This window comes from Cyprinodon variegatus, unplaced genomic scaffold (assembly GCF_000732505.1).
Source record: "Cyprinodon variegatus isolate N-32 unplaced genomic scaffold, C_variegatus-1.0 Scaffold599, whole genome shotgun sequence".
Classification (NCBI taxonomy): Eukaryota; Metazoa; Chordata; class Actinopteri; order Cyprinodontiformes; family Cyprinodontidae; genus Cyprinodon; species Cyprinodon variegatus.
In genome coordinates this window covers 34,874-55,536 of record NW_015151052.1, presented here as the reverse complement: position 1 = coordinate 55,536, position 20,663 = coordinate 34,874, and the positions used below count along the sequence as shown (strand labels likewise).

General features: G+C 35.5%; 1 protein-coding gene across 1 annotated transcript in view; it reads left to right on the top strand.

The window, feature by feature from the left end:
* LOC107096109 (calcium/calmodulin-dependent protein kinase type 1-like) overlaps positions 1-16,349 on the top strand; it is a 40,329-nt gene extending 23,980 nt beyond the window's left edge. The window contains exons 5-12 of the mRNA XM_015392615.1: positions 1,942-2,080; positions 2,188-2,314; positions 2,576-2,651; positions 2,733-2,845; positions 2,921-2,999; positions 4,202-4,289; positions 8,103-8,274; positions 10,271-16,349. Coding sequence (XP_015248101.1) covers positions 1,942-2,080; positions 2,188-2,314; positions 2,576-2,651; positions 2,733-2,845; positions 2,921-2,999; positions 4,202-4,289; positions 8,103-8,274; positions 10,271-10,374 — 898 coding nt within the window. The 3' untranslated portion in view covers positions 10,375-16,349. The remainder of the gene's footprint in view (positions 1-1,941; positions 2,081-2,187; positions 2,315-2,575; positions 2,652-2,732; positions 2,846-2,920; positions 3,000-4,201; positions 4,290-8,102; positions 8,275-10,270) is intronic.
* Positions 16,350-20,663: the final 4,314 nt, after the last annotated feature.

Below are 20,663 nucleotides of genomic sequence, written 5' to 3'. Positions count from 1 at the left end.
GATTTTAAGCCTAAATCTTGAGATGTCAAGTGGGTTGTTTATTTGATAATGGCAAAGCTTAGGTATTGTGAAAAAGGTGCCACACCATCTAGACTTGGGAAATAATTTAAAATGATGGTAAATAGCCTGCACTTGTAGCACACTTTATCAAGTCTGAGGACTACAAAGTTGTTTACACTGCATTCAGGCATTCACACACTGATGGTGGTAAGCTACATTGTTGCCAAGGCTGTCATGTGGAAGATTGATAGCATTTAGAGACTTCAGTCTTTATTTCATTACCTGACTTGGCACTGCGGGTTGCAGGTTCGTTTCCTGGCCCACAGTCTTTTGCATGGAGTTTGCATGTTCTGCCGGTGCAAGCGTGGGTTCTCTCCGGGTCCTCCAGCTTTTTCCAACAGTGCAAAAACTTGACTGTTGGCTTCTCTAAATTCTCCTTAGGTGGGAGTGTGTATGTGAATGGTTAGTTGTCCTGTTTGTCCCTGTGTTGCCCTCACCTCTCCCCCTTTGACAGCTGGAGATAGGCACCAGCACCACTTGGGTCACAAGGCGTTTGACCCTTTTTAAAACTGGTTTTATTGTTTACTTTTAGGGATTTTATGTATTGTTTTATTTGTCTTTTAGACATTTTTTGTAGTCTGTAGAACCATCTGTCTGTACAACACTTTGTTTCAGCCATTCTGGTATGGTATGGTATATTTAGTTGACACATCTTTCTACAAACTGGTCTGTCATTTGATTACATCTATTTTCACATAGATATAAGGTATACTGTGTATATTGCAGTGCTATTTCAGATATTTTCTCTTTCTGTTGTCAGATTGCAAATAAAGTCAGAGATTCAAAATATAGTGTGTCTCACCCAGACCACATTGTGCTCCAAAGCTCTTCAAGCTGGTTTAAAACCCTGATTTAATTTAGGCACAGCATCAGTTTACTAATCCTCCACTTACATAATCTGAAAACATCTGCCCTGTTAATTTGAGTATAGTCACCAGTATGGTCAAATGGGATATATCAGATCAAGAAGTTCCTTTGTTTTCATCTGCTAGCTGATTTCTAGTCTATTTGTGCACGCAGAATAGCACATGGAGGCACAGCTGAGCTCCTGTAGTGTTCCTTTTTTGAATGCAACTCGAGTTTAATTGTTTTGATAGCTTAAGACAACTAGATTGGCATGCATGTTATCAATACATAAATAATAAAACTTTTCATCAAAATACATTTTATCACCTTAAAGCTGATGTTAGGAGCTTTGTAAAATTTAGTTATTTTTATACTCCCCTTCATGAACCAGAAAATGTTTTTCACAGCTTGAAAATTCAGTTTTGGTTTATGGTGTTTACCATTACTTAAATGAGCAATCAGTCGTTATTACACCTAGTTTTTTTTAAATTAGAACAATGCACAAAACAAATAGCCACCCCCTCATATACACCTCGGCTACTAAGAGAGTGATGCAGGTTGCCAAGTCTTACATATTTTTAAGGTTATATCTGGTTGGCTCTCTTGCTGACCAAATCAAATACTGGGCTTTGTTTTTGACACCACTACGAATTCTCATCTGATTGACTAAAGGACCAGGAAGTGAATAGAAGTTGACTGTTGCACTGAAGTACTTTCACACATTACCTCTAGTTTTGAAAATAGTAAAACATTGTTGATGTAGGGGTTTGACTGTTTATGGGGAATGTTACTTCCATTCCAAGTGACAAATTAGGATTGTGTTAAATATTATAATACATTTCAAATTTAATACTCATTTAAATCAGTTTCTGGATCAGATAAAGGAAAATATTAGACACCAACACCCGCAGATTTCTTGGATGGAAAAAAAACAAAAGTGAAAAACTAAAATAAAAGTCACACAAACTTCATATTTTCAAAGATAACCTGACCTATAATAATAATTTTATATTGTATTTTTTTTCTTTTTGTCAGAGTTTCTGGAGGAGAACTTTTCGACAGGATCGTGGAGAAGGGGTTTTACACAGAGAGGGATGCTAGCCAGCTCATCCATCAGATCTTGGATGCTGTTAAATATCTCCATGATATGGGAATCGTTCACAGAGATTTGAAGGTACCCTCTTTCAGGAACGATAAAATAAACCTCAAACTGGCTCTAAGTTGATCTTTGTTTCCTATTTACAAACTATCTCCTTTTGTCCCCATGCGTTGTATTCGCAGCCAGAGAACTTACTGTATTACAGTATGGATGAAGACTCTAAAATCATGATCAGTGACTTTGGCCTGTCTAAGATTGAAGGAGCGGGCAGTGTCATGTCCACGGCATGTGGTACTCCTGGTTACGTTGGTGAGCAACCCTTTCTCAGGTCATTCGATTTCTCTTCAGCACACACTCTCATTTCTATGAGAGCTGTTATAGCTGACATCTCATTATTCAATGGACGTTAAGAGGCTTTTTATCCACTTGTGAGGCAATCATAAGTGTTTCAGAAGGGCTTTGCTGCTACTTAGAGTGACCTGCTAGATCAAACAGATTTTGCTGAAAGATCAAGATACCTTGTGTCTGTTATTTTTCACTCAGCTAATGCGCATCATGTTTTGTTCACAGCCCCTGAAGTTCTCGCTCAGAAACCATACAGTAAAGCTGTTGATTGTTGGTCCATAGGAGTTATTTCTTATATCTTGTGAGTTGCTCTACTTCATTACCTTTGATAGAAATGAAACGTAACTTTCAAAATGATCTGTTTATAATTGTGGTCCTTCAGACTCTGTGGATATCCTCCGTTTTATGACGAAAATGATGCCAAGTTATTTGAGCAGATTCTGAAAGCAGAGTATGAGTTTGACTCTCCGTACTGGGATGACATCTCAGATTCAGGTAATGCCAAAACATTGACTACTGATGCAACTATAACAAGTATTTTTTAAACATAGACCTAAATTCTGTTGGCAGCCAAAGACTTCATCTGTCACATGATGGAAAAGGACCCTATGAAGAGGTATACGTGTGAGCAAGCTCTTCAACATCCTTGGTAGGAAAATGTCAACAGCTTTTGTTGCCTGCAATATTTCTTGAGTAATTCTGCAACTTAACTATGCAGAAATGACACAGATGTTTAATGTGATATTTTCAATTTCAATGTAACTTTAGACTTAGACAATTTTTGGAAACAATAGATAGCAAAAAGTAAACACAAATGTTAGGTAACCCCTACAGAATAAACTACCAAGCAGGATTAATGGCCTATTGATATAACTTTAGTATCAGTTCCCAGTACTTCTTCTAACACTGTGGTCACTAAGATTGGAAATCCAACTTGAGCAAGTTTGTCGAAATAGTTTTTTTCTTGTGAAATCAAATTTCATTAAGTCTAAGACAAAACGACATGCTTAAATAATGCCACATTAACTGTTTCAATTCAACTTTATCAACTCAGTTTCTTTTTTCTGAGGTTACTAATTCTAGATATATGCTAGTTTAGATAAAAAAAGGATGAGTCAAATAAGAGGACCAAACACAATGACAAAGCAGAAAGAAAACTGATAACAAGTGAAAAAAAATTAAGAAATACATTTATTTTACCATGAACATCATAGCATTAACACATTAGACTGATTGTTTAATCTTTGCTCTGCACTCCTCTGTATTATAAATCCTCTTTATAAGCAATGATCCACAGAAATAAATAGAATTCAGAAGTAGATATATTGAAAATGTCTGATGTCATTATCTGCCATCCAGACGGTAAAAAACCCCATTAAAACTGTTCTGACATGCATATCTTTTTTGATTGAGAAGCACAAATTAGTCTAATTTCATCAACTTTAGCCTAACAGCCTCTGTTTTAGATAGACACATTTGTTTAGAAATAGCTTTTAAAGATTTTCTAGGCAACGCAAGACGTAAAAGAGAGACATAAGGAGAACAGAGGTTGCACTCATCATCCACCACCAGGCTTTCTCACTTTTTTATTTTACCAGGCATTGATTGGTTGATAAATACTTATTTAATGGTCTTGATCAAAATGAAGATCGAAAAGGCAAACACTGTATGGAGATTACCACCTTTATGCAGTTTCTGTGTCTAGAGTCCTCCATACTTCATGTAATTTTCAAATTACTGTAGCTTAAGCATGGTGTTTAAAGCGTTTTATGTGCAGGGATCACCACAACAGATGCCAAACCCTGCTTTGTAAAAGACTTCTGATGCTACTTTTTTGTTTTATTTTTGCAGGATATGTGGGGACACAGCTCTGGACAAGAATATCCATGAATCTGTCAGCGCACAAATCAAGAAGAACTTTGCCAAAAGTAAATGGAAGGTCAGTCAACAAAGTGTGGATGGAGAAGATTTAAGACTAACAGGAGTTAGAGTAGATGCTACATGTTCTTCACACTTAGATGAATATTTCCAAAAGCCTGCATTCGTTATGGGTCTGAATGTCACTGTGGTATTTTGTGTTTCAGTGATTTGTTCTTTAACAGTATAGCATGAGAGATCCCACAATCACCTGAGTTAAAATCAGACATTTATTATTGAAAACAGCCCTAAGTCTAAGCAATCCCAGCACAGCCCAGTATAGAGGAAGCAGCAGTGATAACAACCCTTTGTCTCATGAAACCAAAGCTGGCATGCCTAAAATCTACACCTCCCCTGGTGCGGTTAATGAAAACAATTAAACCCATGCAGACTATTGCAGTTGGCTAGAAAAGATATTATGGGACAATAATGGAGTAGATGAGTATAATTAAAATTATTATTTTTTTTGTTCTTATAAATGCGGAACACATACTTTGACTAACAAAAATGACCTGAGTAAGCGGTCTGAGTGCAAAATCTTGGGTTATTCAGTTTATGTTCAACATTTTTTAAGTAAGACTTGAAACAGACTCCAAAAATACTTATGTTAGAATAATTCAGATTTTTCCATTTGTAAAAATTACAAATCTGGCTCATCAATAATGAAGATCGTGGCATACTGAAACTGGTAAATTTGAAGGGGAAAATATTTAAACTGACATCTTATCTTTCAGCAATAAATATTTTATTCAACTTAACAATCACAACTTTTTTTTTCCTTCATTATAATCTACTTGTAAATAGGATTACAAACACATGGCCACTTTTAAAATTTTACCAAAATGCAGCGAGTATCTCAAAGAATCAGTGGCTAATACACCATTTATGTTTCTCGTACTCGATTACAATAAAAAGAATAGAAATAAATTGCATGCATTTATTTTACTAAGAGCAATATGGGGCTCTTTTTAATTATGGGTCTACAATAATTAATCTTTTTTTGCAAAAGTCTTTCTTATGTTGTCTGTTAAGGAGGCATTATGGAGTTTTCTAATGATACTGCCACCTGTGGCCAAAACACAGAACTGCAGCGCTCCTCTTTGCGCTCTCATAGCTCATGCTCATACTTAACAAGTTTTATTTCTTACTTTTTCACCTTACCTTGAGTTGCCATTCCTGTCTGTGTTAAGCTGGATGCCATTCTCTTCTGAGTGTCCACAAAATCCATCTTGAATATACAACGCTTCGATTGTTTGCTGGGTCAGACCTCTCATAATTGACACACTTGATGGCACATTAGTAGACAGCGCAGGAACGTCTGACCCAAAGTAAATTTCCTAAAAATAGGCAACAAGTTTGTACAGGTCTATATATATATTTGTATATATGCAAATCCTCCACTTGAACTACTAAGGCATCAGTCTGCTCATCAAACAATGATTTAGTCATAAAGAGTAAAATACAATTTTTTTTAAAATAAGTTTAAAATAAGTTTTAAAGATATTTTTCAGTTGCAGGTTTGAATTTGAGGTCATTCTAAGGTGGTGTCAGAAAAAGCATTGATTATCCTCTGTTCCCTGTTTATAATTTTAAGCAGAAAAAAAGAAAGGCTGCATTCATCTCAAGTTGTATAATCTCTGATGATAGTAGAATGATTTAGTTGAAGTTTGATTAATCCTTTTATTTCAGATTATAGAATTCTAGAGGTGAATAAATGCATCTCTGAAGCAATTAAAAACTGTAAAATAGCATTTTTATAATTACTCATCGATAGTAAACTGATAAATGTTGCTAACTTTAGTATTGTTCATTGCTTATTGTTACCTTGTCATGTTATTCTCACAGTTTATACAAAGTCTATGCATCTTCTTATTCAGTCTATCACCATTTATACTAACAACTAGTCAAAATGCCACTGATCGTATGGTTGAGGCTCCTTCAATCAGTCTTGATTATTAATTATTAGCTCAACAGCTTCTTCCAGGTTGCCTCAGCTTTAAGGGTAAACGTAACATGGTGTCAAACTCTGAATTATATCCTGGTTCCATTAGGGAGGAAGTTACAATCACTCCAATATAAGTCTTATTTTGACACCAACTAGGTTCTCAAGACACTTTTTATTTTGATAAAAAATGTTTGGCCGTTTTACCGTCATGGGACTTTGTGTACCAAGAACAAATTTGATTAACTTTAGAAAAAGATGATTGTAAAAAGTAGATGCTGTAAAGTAAAGATGCTTAAAGTGTGGTTCTCTTAATAAGTTTTGACATGTCTCAACCCAAGTTTAAAAATGGTAATCATTTAAATCAGCCAGCAGTACTAGTTGGGACTTGTTAAAGTTTTTTAGCTTTAGACAGTTCTATTGCTTTTACAGATTAGACCAGTTTACTGGTTTTGTTTCGTTTGTTGTCTTAATTAATCTGATGTAAGGCACAGAGTAAAAATAGCACGAACACAAATTTTTTCAGATTTTTTGACGGACTCTCTCAATAAAGTGCTGAAAATAGAAATAGAAAATCCCTTATAAATATAGCATTATGGCCAAAACTCAGTCCTGTGTAGGAAATGTAACCTATAATGATTATTTATCATTTAGAGCAGCAAGCTGAATAAGCAGAATCTTTTTACTTAGTTTTCTGTTTGACTTTATTTTTTATCATAATTGCCCAATTATTAATACTAAAAATTCAAAATAAATTTCTGATATTAAATTAAATGTATATCTTATATTGAGCTACATGAGAGTCTAGTGATGTTTATAGATATTTATAATGGGATATTATTCATGTAATAATACATCTCATTTAGCCAACAGTAAGAAAACATAATTTGCCTTCAGCTTTATTTAGATGTTGCTGTTAAATTTTTAATTTGACAATTTTTTTGTTTATTTCTTTGATCATAAAAAAAAATTATAAACAACATGGCCTTCATCTGTCTGTTACTGCCTCAAAAAAGAAATTTAAGGCCGTCTGTTTTGATAACCATATTTGTTCAGTGTCTATGGTAACAAAAACATTTACCAAAAGTATGTGTTTTTTATACATCACACACTGTGCTTTTTTAATTATTAATTAATTAATATAATAACGGGTGCCTGTTTTTTTGGTTTGAACGCCTGTCTGCAAAAATATGTGTGCTCTTTCCTGTGACTGTTATAACAAAGAGCCTACCTGAAATGTCTCGGTATAAATTTCAATATTTTATGTATTCTATTATGTATATATCTTCAGCTGGGAAGTAACTTTCTGTGTTCCACCTCAGTGTGCCTGTGTGGGTGTTTTGTCATAAATAATTTCATGTAACCTCCTGCAAACTACACCATCTGTGATATCTGCAATTTTCACTCCCCTGTTTAGACTTACACTTCTTTTCATGTTTATTGTTAAAACATTCATGTGCAAAATAAATTTAACTCTTTTTAATTTAAACTAAAGCTTATAAACACCAATTTAACCATCATTGATAATACAAAACAATACTACCATAGGATAAGTTGTAATACAGTTAGCAGCAACTTTATTTTTTAACTGTGAATTTACTTTTGTATTAATATTTTATGTATTTCTGTATATATTTGTCAACCAAACCTATGAATAATTTGTGAGCCATTTTTATTACTTAAAAAAATCCTTATTTCTTTCAAAATGTTAAAATGAAATAATGTCTTACTTGATGCTTAGATTTATGATAAACTTTTACAGTCAAAATGTTTATTTCATCATTGTTAATTGTACAACTATTGAAAAGAAGAACACTGAGAATACGAAGTTAAACAATTTCTTACATAAAGTGAAGAGTTTACAAGTGTCTGCTTTTTTGTTTTTCCTTGCAGCAAGCGTTCAATGCCACGGCGGTGGTGCGACACATGCGGAGGCTGCAGCTGGGCACCAGTCTCGAGGGACCGAGTCAGATTACTCCCACCAGTCCTTGCCATGGACATCTGCTCCCAGAGGAGGAGGTGGAGGAAGAGGAGGAGGAACTGGGGAATGAGGAGGAGGAGAGCTGTAAGTCAGCAAATGAATGAACAAACACAACTTCAAACCTGTCGGTGCTGTATGAGCTTAATAGATAATTCCTGCAAAATAGATGATCTTTTAAGTAATAAGAGCATTTTCAGATATAGTCTATTATATTACATTTTCCCAGCGGACTGCACATCCCTGTTAGACTCCAAACCGAACTGTGCATCTCTCCTGTGCAATAAACTAAAGAAAAAAAAAAAAAAAAAAACAGGCAGTTCTCAGGGAAACTGTGTCAATAATGAATATGCCGTGGCCTGTTTGCATAATTGTATGCATCCCCTAATTTAACACCTTGTTAAAACAGTTTTTTGATTTCATCCTAGGATTTTTATTTGACTGGGCTAAATTACTTAACACGTTTTCTAAATGTGTCAGCACGTCTCCTGTTGATAGCCGGTTTAGGGTGACACCAGATTATAGCTTCAATACTGGGTCGGCCACTTTAAAACTTTCATTTTATTCGAGTAGCCTTTCTTTTCTTTTTTTTTCTGTTTTGGATGAATACTTGGACTCTGTATGAACCTGCAAAATAAAAAAAAAAACATTTTATATTCAGCTTTAGCAGTCCTCTGAATGTTTTGGGTCAAAACTTATTTCACTTTGAAACTGCTCAGAATTTCACCCACCTTGAACAATATCAGTTGTCTCTGAACACATGATGCTGCTACCTCCATGTTTCACAGTTGCCATGGTGCTTGTATTGATGTGCCACTCGCTTATTAGGCTGCTTTTTGGGATTGTGGTGGAATAGACCCAGTTTATGTGGTTGCTTTCTTTTCCCTGGGAGATTTACTGTAGGTTGAACATTTTCGTTAGAAACAGGATATTTCTGTGCTCTAATTCTTCACCTTAGAGCAGAAATACTATGGAGATTGGAGAAAAATTGGACAGGACAAACATAAAATCAGAATTATAGAATGATATTTCTTATTTACAGATCCTTTAAATGCTAGGACAGCTCGTCTGCCTTTATTTGGAGAGACGATCTGGTTGTGACTCAACCCAGCCTGATGATAAATCATGACTAAAAGTACCAAACAAAATTATATAAATTTTAGTGCAGATGGTGCAGCTTGTATGTTTGCTTTCACAACACCATTTTCTTTTTAGAAGTAAAATACTGTAGTGTTTGGAAGTTAGTTTTTCAATTTTCCTATTTGGACCAATGAAGGAGACTTAATAGATGCACCTTTAAGGATGAATGCTTGTCATTTTAAGGAAAGCTATCGTGCTGCTCATGCATAGATTAATGAATACCTTCAGTCACATGTAGCTGCAAATCCCTCACAGATAGGACACACTTTAATGGATTCTGGTCAGCAGTTTTCAGATAAATGCTACCAAACTAATTTAAACTGGATGATGAGGTTATTGAATGGAATCAAATTTAATCCTAAGGCAGGTGAATTTATCTTCCTATCTTAAACAGTACATAAGGAATGCCTCTGAGTTGATTCTTTCCTGCTAGAGGGAAAACCTGGTTTGCCGGCTTATCAACTTATGCGGCTTTGTCTAAGTTAAACAGATAGCCCTTACAGTTGCAGCCATCAAAATAGCCCTTCCCAGTCAAATGCCAGCCGAATGGCAGCCAACTTGCAGCCACTGGACTGACCCCCTCCTTCTCCTGGCCATGCATATTTTTTTACTCTGTCTCCACCCTTTCACCGAATTATAGGGTCTGACCAGGAGAAGGCACTTCGCTTTAGATCTTAAGGTTTACAAATCATGACAGAAAGAATGTTTTAGTACAAAGATTGATTTTAAAAAAAGGAATCTTAAAAGACCAGCCAGGGACCAGCCAAGGGCCCATCAAGGAATGAGGGGAAAATTTTGAATGGCTACTACTGTATGCTATAATAAAAACTAAAGTTGTCAATTTTGATTATTCTCTCTGGTTGTGGTGTTTGCAGTTGTGCTCCTAATGACAAAACCTTGAATTTCCTCTAATTCTGTTGCTGCTCTGCTCCTCATCACCCAGTGTCTCACTACGAGGATGGTCGTCGTGGAAGTAATGAGGGCAGCACAGATCGGGACAGTCTGAGAAGCTGTACCTACTGCTGCAGGCCAACCAGTAGAATTTGAGCACAGCCTCCTGGTTTCGTGATGATGAAGTGTCTGTGGAGCACCCAGAACTCGCCCACCCAGTCTGGCCAGTAAGGCAGAGTAGATATTAGTCAATATCCAGCAGAAACCCAAACAACAATTTCCAAATTCTTTGTGTTTAAAAAAACAAAAAACAAAAAAGGACATTTACAGTTAGTTTTCGTTACTTTGTTTAAACTAAATAATAACCTCTGTGATGGGAAAAAGGGTTTCCCCTCTCAAGATTATTCATGTTTTGCTTTTTCGCTACCTAAAAATATTTCAGATCATTAAGCAGATTTCTTAGAGCAAATACAAGCAGTTCTCAGCTGCTGGAATTTGTTATGAAAGAAAACTACACAAAGCAAACTGGTTCTGTATGAAATTGTTATCATACCCTTTTTATGAGTGCTTATCTATGATTTTGTTACATTATACAGCTACAAACAAATCTCATTTCTGCCAGACTTGCAAAATCAAGAAGAAACTTAAACAGAGCCAGTCTTACAAAAGGAAATAGGTTCAAATCTGCAATGAGTTCAAGAACAGATGAGAAATATTCAGAAACAAGCCTTCTGAACTCCAGTACAGTAAGAGCCGCTACTAACAAATGGAAATAGCTATATTTGCCTGCAAACTACAAATACTGTGAGGCCACACTAGCAACACATCCAAAAGATCACAGCAAACCCAAAACTAAATATTTCTGAAGCACAGCATGTCTCACATACCTCAGTGAAGTTCACTGTTCGTAGCCTAAAAATAAGAAACACTGCATCCATGGGAGGGTTTCAGTGTGAAATCCCAGCTGATCAAAAAGAGGAGAAATAATCTGAATGACTTCTTTAGGAGACCACCACAGAGGAGAATCCCAGGACACCAGTTTGTTAACTATAACTGGAATTTAGCTGAGTTATGCAACAGCACAAGTGCAAAAGGTGACTAAAAAGTCCACCTCTAACAGCCTATTCAAAGGTAGAATTTAGCCTCTTTCCCACTGAAAATAGCGCGTTAACCCGGGTTAACAATCGGCATTTGGCTCCCTTCCCACTGGCAAAAAAACTGTGTCTAACCCCTCGCTGGCAAGCTGCGTCGTCTCTGTTCCCCCGCGGGTGCATGTCTGGTGACACCATCACACTGGATTGGCATTGATGATGTCACCAATGTGACGGAAATTAAGACATTAAACAATGAATTGCAATATCTAAGGAAACCAGTGCGCTTTCTTGTTTCGTTCTATTATCTTTCCTAATCCCTTTTGCCAGCGCTGAGCCATGTTTATCGAGTTGTTTTGGCTTGTTAAATCTGACCGATTGGTGTGGTTTGTTGACGTCCGTACGTTAAATGGTGTAACTTAATTTCTGGCTCTGGTGGCGATTTTAACACAGGTCGCTTGCTAAGTCCTTTGATCATTAGACACGCGTCATTGAGCTGTTCCCACTGCCAATAAAAGCTGATTGTTCCTGGTCATAAACAGGTTTTTTGGCTGGTGGGAAAGGTTGGTGAATCAGATTTGGGGCAAGGTTTGACATAAATCTGGTTAAGATGCTGTAAACTTAAAGCAGACTGCTCTAATCATCTAAAGAGTGAATTCAAGGTATAGTGGAGGATTTTCTTTTTCCCGGTGGATCATCAAAATTAGTGGTCCTCCTAATTGTCATTCATTCTGGTGATATGTTTACGTAAGGGCGTCCTATCTGCTTGTCCTCAGTTAGCTGTCTTTTTCTGCGCATGCGCACTTTTATGTGGTGAGCTATGGTGTTAGCCTCTCATTGAATCCACACTGAAAGCACAGCACAGGTCGGGCTTCCCTCTGATGCCTTGGTTGCAAAGTTTTTACTCGACAGGTAAAGCCTGGCATGCTATTTGAAGAAATCCATTTCACATCACTGGTTGTAAAAGTTAACTACCCCTATATTGTAACTTTCCAGGGTTAGATAAGTTTATCTATTTTGTAATAAGCATTGTTTTATGGTGGCCACAGATCCTTATTTACTCTGTAAACAGGTCCACATTTCCACATTAGCCTACACTTTTTTATTGTACCAGTGTTCTTATTTGCAGGTAAACTTTTTATACATAAATATGGGTGAGATGAGATCCATCCGAGCGACCATCTTATTGCATCCATGCACATCTCGAGGAGAAATAGGCTCATGCACGCTCTTGCACACGTTTAACATGCGTTTCCTCTCGGGGGCGTGTACAGGGTTGTGCATGTGCATTTTTTTTTTTTTTTAAGTGGAGAGGGTGTGTCTTTTCAAACATTGACGAAAATCCTCCACGATACATTTAAGAATCTGAGAGAAAGAGTAACACAACATTCTTCAACAGATATTGAAGCGACTGGCCAGGAATGTTAAGATTAGTTACCAAATACGAAGGGAGAGGCTGGTTTGAATAGTTTTCCTTGATAATTAAAAACTGACATCTAAGTCAGTTTGGTGATCTGAAAAAAAAAGAAGCTAAAACTGAAGAAATGTGTTTGTAGGCTTATTCTTTTTCAAAGAATTATATTGCAAAAGTGACCACAAGGCATATTTGTGAAGAGAGATTGATTAAAAAAAAGAAGCTTTATCTCAATGACCCACCATAATGATGAAATGATTAGTCCTTTTGTGCAGCCATGGCAGAAAAAGGCCTTTTACAAATTGTTCAGCATGTTAGCTTCAGAGCCTGTTTACATCAAAGATGAGTTCTAAAAGCTGTGTCCTTTTTCTTAATTGTTATCTCATTATATGCCACGTCTACCTCTAATCATGGCTTCTGTGTGTCTGCATCCATCTGGCTTAGGCACTCTACAGTGCTGGCAGCTTTCTTTGAAAAATCTGGGCAGACAAGTTAAAAGAACAAAAGCATTTAAAGCTAACATGTCCGGAAACTGAATCCTGTGGGTCCTTCTCTTCTTTATCCATTAACCAAATACTAGGCAATAGCCTAGAAAACATCTCTATTTAAGTAGAGAGGCTAAACATTGTTTCTCCCTTGAATTATATTAATACCTAGCTAACAACTTAGTATCTGCTCTGCAAAATAAAATTAAGTATAGCTCTGTTTAATTGTAAAGCTTTTTTTTTTTTTTTGGCTCGATATGGATCCCAGTCAGTCCAGTAATGTAATATTCTCCTTATTAACAAGTATGAATTGAACTCAGATGACTTCAGTTTCTTTTAAGTTTACTAAGATAAAAAAAGTTGAGTTTAGATCAATTATAAATCTTAATTATCCCAAAAACCTTTCCAATTGAATCTCAACCTTAGTTTACATTCTTTCCGCTGACTTTTTTCAGTGCAGTTCGTTGTGAATAGAATCCATTAAATCAATTCTTTCATTGATGTTTCCCCCTAAACAAAGTTCTTCTGTTCAAATGGAAAATAAAGGGTCTTATTTATCTAGTTCTTTCCTCTTGAATGTGATCCATTTCACTTGATAATCCAATGCAATCATTACTTTTGGTTCTTTTGAACTAAATGCCAAATATAATCCAGCTGACTAATACTGTCCAATCATTTCTTACTGAATTGAGGCCCAGTTCAAAAGAATTGTTCTAAACTGAATACAGCCAATTTTAGTCCACTTATAATCAAACCAACTCTGTAATCAACCCTTACAATGGAATATGATGTTGCTCAGTCCAGTGCAAGGCACTTCAACACAATGTAAACCCCTTAATTGTCCCACAATGGGAAAATTCACTCTCTGCATTTGACCCATCATCTTGGGGAGCAGTGGGTCGCCATTGTGTGGTGCACGGGGAGCAGTGTGGGGTTAAGGGTCTTGCTCAGGAATCCAGTGTCCAGGCTGTTGGGATCGAACTGGGCACTTGCAACCTTCTCCAAGCACAATTGCACTGCTCTCACCACTAGACCAACTCTCCCAGCTGTAACATAATTATCTCCATCTTAAAAAAAGTCCAGATTTATTCCAATGAAATCAAATTAATTTCATGTAATTCTGATTGAATCATTCATATATATTTAATGTTTCCTCCCTACAATCTGGTGCAATCCAGTGTATTCTAGTTCAAATAAATTATCTTAAACTAAAACCGTACAGTTTAATCCAGATATAAACCATGTGACTTACATTCTGTCTGAATTAAGTTAGTTTCTGTCCAGGAATCATTTATTGAATACATTACTTTGTTTTGATGCTGCTCACATTAATCATGCAAATAATGGATATATAAAATTAAATATTTTTTCCTAAATAGAAGATATGAGGCAGAAAAGGTCAGTTTTCCCCAAAAAATGCTGTTTTCATCTTCATTAACATCAAAAAGTACAATTTTTTTGTGATTAAAAAACTGCTCATATTCAGGCTGAATGAATATTACAGTTAAATCCAGTTTTGCTTATTTTCGACTCTTTTCTTCTTTGTTTAAATACTTTGTGAACATATTATCTAAATACTTTAAAAGTTGCAAAAGGTTTTGGAGTCTATATAGTGGCTCAGACTGGGTATGTGACGGGTGGATTTGGCTTGAAATGTCTGCATGCTTCCTTTTGGGAAAAAAAAAAGAAAATTACATTAAAATGTATGAATATCCAAAAGGAGACTTTTTTTGTATGTTTTATGGCTGTTTTTTTTTTTTTTATTGTTATTATTTTTTTAAGAGGCTCAAACTGAGATCCCCATTAGGCCGTTATATTAAAACTCGTATTATGCCTTGAAGATTATAGAAATCCTGTACTTTTTTTCACCTGTTTTTTGTTAAGAAAAGCAAACGAATCCAAAGGCTGTGAGTCTCTTTTCTCCTGGCCCAGACCCGGCTCATGTTGAGTTGGAGGGATCTCGGTCTGGGCACTCTACCTGCTCTGTGCTGTACACCTCTAGTGGAAGAAGTTTTGGTCTACTGTTTGCATGACCTGGTTCAATATGTTTACATGAATGATGATCAATTAGTATAAACACACGATTTAATATTACTATGTTGTATTGAAAACTAATGTAATTTTTGAGCTATATAATGTGAAGTGATTAACACCTGAAGTAACGTTGTTGACAAAATACAACACAGCACAGTGGACTTATCATTTGCATCGACTCTAACAGGCAAGTCTCTTTCTGAGTGATCTTTTTTCTGTACTATGCTTATTTATGGCTTCGTTTTTTGTTTGTTTTTTTGTTTGCATTTCCTGACCCTACTAAAGCAAACAACATATCAGTGATTTTGCAAGGTTTCTGTTTTTTAAGTATTTATTTTGAAAAGGGGTCTTAAAAACATAAAGGTGCAAGAGCAACACCTTGCTGCTGGAGTGCTCTCTTTACAGTTGTATAAGGAAAGAACACTTAAGCCATACACTAATTATTTACCCTTTTTTCTGTACTTGATGTACAACTTAACAATCACCGTAATCTGCAAGCGATACACACAAAATAATTATTTTAAAACAAAATTGATTGACCTATAATATTATTAACATCATGTCGGTAGAAAATAATGTATCCCATGACATAGTACATTCTGTTTAAGGCAAATAAAACCTTAAGGAACACAGTGAACTAACCCATCAATCGATCCTCTTTCATTAATGGGTTTCGTTCTAATTGTAGCTATTAATGCGGGTCCATAGTACAGTAAAAGAGGGCGATCACTCTGGATTTACAAGACTGTAATTTTGGAATATATGCAAACTGTGTTTGAAGGGCTTCATGTTGAGTGTACTATAGCCAATGTTGATGACTTTGATAACCTGGCTATTATATGTTTTGTAAAGACTTTCTGTTGAACCTTTCCTGGGATTTATTTTAACTCAGCTGTGTCTTTGTTAAGCTTCTGTTATCCATTCCAAACACACTATAATGCATAAAGAAACACATGTATATTATATATATATAAATAAATATAAGTATATATTGTATATTCTTTTTTTGTAAAAGCTGTTTTGAGCTACAAATGTATGGATGCAATGCATCATGGGTTATTAAAAAAAGTTGTATGAAAATACGATTTGTACCCACAAAGAATTGACTGCAGGAACTGAAATAAAACTTCCTTGTCTATGCAGTGTTTGTGTTGTGTCATGAGATAAGATCTTCCTCTTTAACGCAAAGTAAGAGATGAAATCAGCTATTCCTTACAGTGGTTAATGTAAACATTTTAGTTGTGTGCTTTCATGTAGAGTTACAGACTTGGAGAAATTAGTTTACAACTCTGGTAAAGATGGGGGACAGGCTTTAAAATAAACAATCTCTAAAGATAGCATAGAAGAAGGTTTACTTTCTTTTTAACTTGGTCAAATATTGTTGACATATCATATATTTAGTTCCTGTCAAACTGATCTGTATTTTTAAATGCTTAAAATGTAAATGTGTTCATCTAATCCACACATGCAGTGCCAGTTACAGCAATCTGTGAAAAGTTCTACATATTTTAGTTTAGCAGGGTAACCAATTGGTTGGGTTGAAAACACCATCTAACTACTGTGACTGAGAATCCAAAACGCCACTCTCTGCTGGCTTTGGAGGTTGCTTTTTTTAATATTTCTTTGACTCTGCCTTATTATTTAATGTTGGCAAGATATGTAGATATAGGTCCAAAACCAAATCTATTGGCTTGTAGTAAGGTATTTTATTTGCATACAGAAAATTGCATTTTATAATTAACAAATTTTGATCTAAAGTATTAATTCAAGTATACATTTTAAGTGAAACATATTTTAAAAGGACAAGTAGAGGTATCAGTAAAGGATGACATTTTTGTAATCCTGCTTGAAAAAAAAATTAATGCATACTATGAAACAAAAAAGTAAAGATCAAAAAACTGTCATGCTAATGGTGAAACTCTACCATCACGCTGTATTTTTAACCTAACATATCAAAACCACACTAAAATCACTACGTAGTCCTTATAAAGAGACCACAATTTTATATCAAACTTTTTTCTAATCTGACTAAAATATTAGTAAATATTTCCTGTTGAAGCTCAATAGGAGAGTGTTTTTTTTCTTTCCTCTTAAATTAAGCATGCATTACCTTTTTATTTTTGCTAGAATTGCCTTTATGACTCTGTTGAAGCATTCTGTGCATATAGCTTTTAAAGCCTCTTACAATAACTTACTTGAATTTAGTCTCATTCCTTCTGACAGAACCAATCTAACTCAGGCAGTTTCTAGGGTTGCCTTGCTCATACACAGCTTTTAAATTATGACTGCACATTTTTTAAGGGACTGAGTTTTGGTCTTTCAAATTTTTACACAAAGACTTAACTTTCACCTTTTAGCTACTTTGTGACTAATTTGGTGGTATATTTATAGTCATGAGATTCATTTTAAAGACCTACTAGCACTCAAGCATGGTGTGTTATTTGTATGATATCCTAAGATGTTGCCAAGAATGTTCCCTGCATTCTTTCCTCATGTCATTTATCTTTTAAATTGCAATAGTTTATGAACTGGTTTTGACCAAACTTAGTGATATGACTTTATGAGCTGTTTAATCCTAACATCATTGCATAATATACCAAATGTCATCCAGTCACCATGTTTTCATTCATCAACTGTAAAACATCTCTACAAAAACAAGCATTGTCATTCATTTCTGGAGTCACATTATTCTTCTTTGAGGTACTTTGAGGATCTATATGGGCCTTTTATTTGGACGGAGGGCTTTTTTTTTTTGCGTTTCTTAACTCTGTCACTAGAGACAAAATTTGTGTCACGTTTAGGTATTCATATAGATAAGTCTCCTTAAACAGTGAATATATAAACAGTTTAATGAGCAGCAAAATCCATGTTATAAAAACACAAACAGAAAAGTGAATGTGTTGCAGTCCATATATGTATTAATTCTTATATTTATTGGGCATGCTGCAATCCAGTAATTTCCATGGAAACTAGCCCCCCCCCTCCACACAAACACACACACACACACACACACACACACACACACACGCAAAAAAATAAAAAATTTAATAAATAAATAATTCAGTCAGTCTGTCTTGGATGAATAAACTAGGTTGGAGTGCCCTCCACTGGCTGATTATGGAACAACACCACATGCTGTATATTAAGTGCTGGTATTTCTCAGTTTTTTAAACCTGCTTGATCCCTGCAAGGCAAGAGACACACAGGAACCTAGAAAGGTCAAAGGTTTTTTAGACCACTAGTTCTATCTAAAGGTTTCTTATGTATATAGATTTTGTGTCTAAGTCTAAACTTATGGAAAGACAACCCAACACCAACACATAGAGTGTGCCCAAACTCCATGATCCACGCTGGGGTTGAAGTTTATAAAGTAAATACTGTTTGGGTGATTCGTTCATTAATATAATTATACAATTTTACATTTTTTTTATTTTAAAACACCCTGCTATTTTGCACTTACAAATCATGGAGGGGTCTGAAATTCTCATCATAGGTGCATGTCCACTGAGAGAGATATAATCGGAAAAAAATAAATAAAAATAATCCAGAAATAAAAATTTATGATTTTTTAAAAACTGTTTATTTGTATGATACAGCTGCAAATAAGTATTTAAACACCTGAGAAAACCAATGTTAATATTTAGTACAGTAGCCTTAGTTTGCAATTACTGAGGTCAAACGTTTCCTGTAGTTTTTCACCAGATTTGCATAAACTGCAGGAGGTATCTTTGCCCACTTCTCCACAAAGATCTTCTCTATATCAGTCAGGTTTTTGGGCTGTCGCTTTGAAAGAACAGAGTTTAAGATCCCCCCAAAGATTCTCTATTGGGTTTAGATCTGGAGATTGCCTAGACCACGCCAGAACCATGATATGCTTCTTCCAGAGCCACTCCTTGGTTATGGCCGTGTGCTTCCGGTCATTGTCATGTTGGAAGATCCAGCCTCGATCTTCAACGCACTAACTGAGGGAAGGAGGTTGTTCCCCAAAATCTTGCAATACATGGCTCCGGTCACCCACTCCTTACAGTGCAATAAAGTGGAGTCCCCTGTCCTATGTGCAGAAAAACACCCCCAAACCATGATTATACCACCTCCATGCTTCGCTGGTAGGTGCGGCCATCCCTATGTCTGTCCTTGTTTCCCAGTGACCTGGGTTGCCTCTGGATACTGGGGCTTGCCATGCCTCTTTTTCTGTCCGGGGCTCTGAAGGGTGAGGTTGGGGCCAACCACACCTGCTATTAAGCTAGTAAGCCTTTTGAAGAGGCTTTGTGAATCCTTTATACACGAGCATGCTCATGCATAAATACCAAATGAGTTTGGTTCCAGGTGTTTACGGATACACAATAATCACCATTTTTAATATTCCTAATTAGAAAATGTATTTTAAATACTACATACTAAGCTGCAGCTACATATATATATATATATATATATATATATATATATATATATATATATATATATATATATACCACCCTGATTAATATTGTCTAATCACCATAGGTTTTGCATTGCACACACATGGATATCTCAGGGATACCCTCTGTTGTCTATTGTCTTCTTTTGGCTCTGATCTTCCTCTCTTCTCATGCAGATATGGAAGCAGACACCTAGGAGTCACTATATCTATTCTTTTTTTGTTGTTTTGCTTTATTTTCTCTGTTTTCATGCACTCTTTATTGTCTCTATCTCTCTCTATCTCTTTCCTTAGTTCTCATCCCCTCTTTCTGTCTTATCTCCTTTTTTGTGTATGTGTCCATTGTATACAATTTTACTGTAAATGGTTTTCAATAAAGTTTAATATAGAATTATCAAGCAGAACCTTATGGCAACTGTCAAAATGGTCTGCTTGTATAAGCAGAGCTGTTGGCCTATCAACTAGCTCCGGGACATCTATTCCCCAGAGCTATATTGGCAAAACAGGACACAAAAAAAAAAGAAAAGAAAAATGTACCCCATGCTATCTGTCAGTTCCAACAGCATAGTCTTCTCCCGCTTGTCTGGTGTTGTCAATTAGAATGAATGTTTGATATCTGAAAAAAACAATATGCTGATAATTTAAAATTTTATAATACATACAATACATTTGATATATATATATATATATAAATATATATATATATATATATTTGTTTTTTTGTTTGTTTTTTTTTGTCAGTTTTTATATATCGGGAAAGGAAACATCATAATGGTGAGAAATGTATTGGAAATATTGTAAAAATGTTGAAAAAATTGGTTGTTGGTTTTATTCATCACAAATACATCATTAGCCATTTAATCTGGAGTATTATTCAAAATGTAGATTCATTCTATTCAGTTACTCAGCTGACAGGTATCTTTCTCATATGTCAAATGTTCACTTCGTTAAATATTTTTTTCCTAAGCTTTATAGTCCTCTTTGCCTTTACCTTTGCTCTCCAT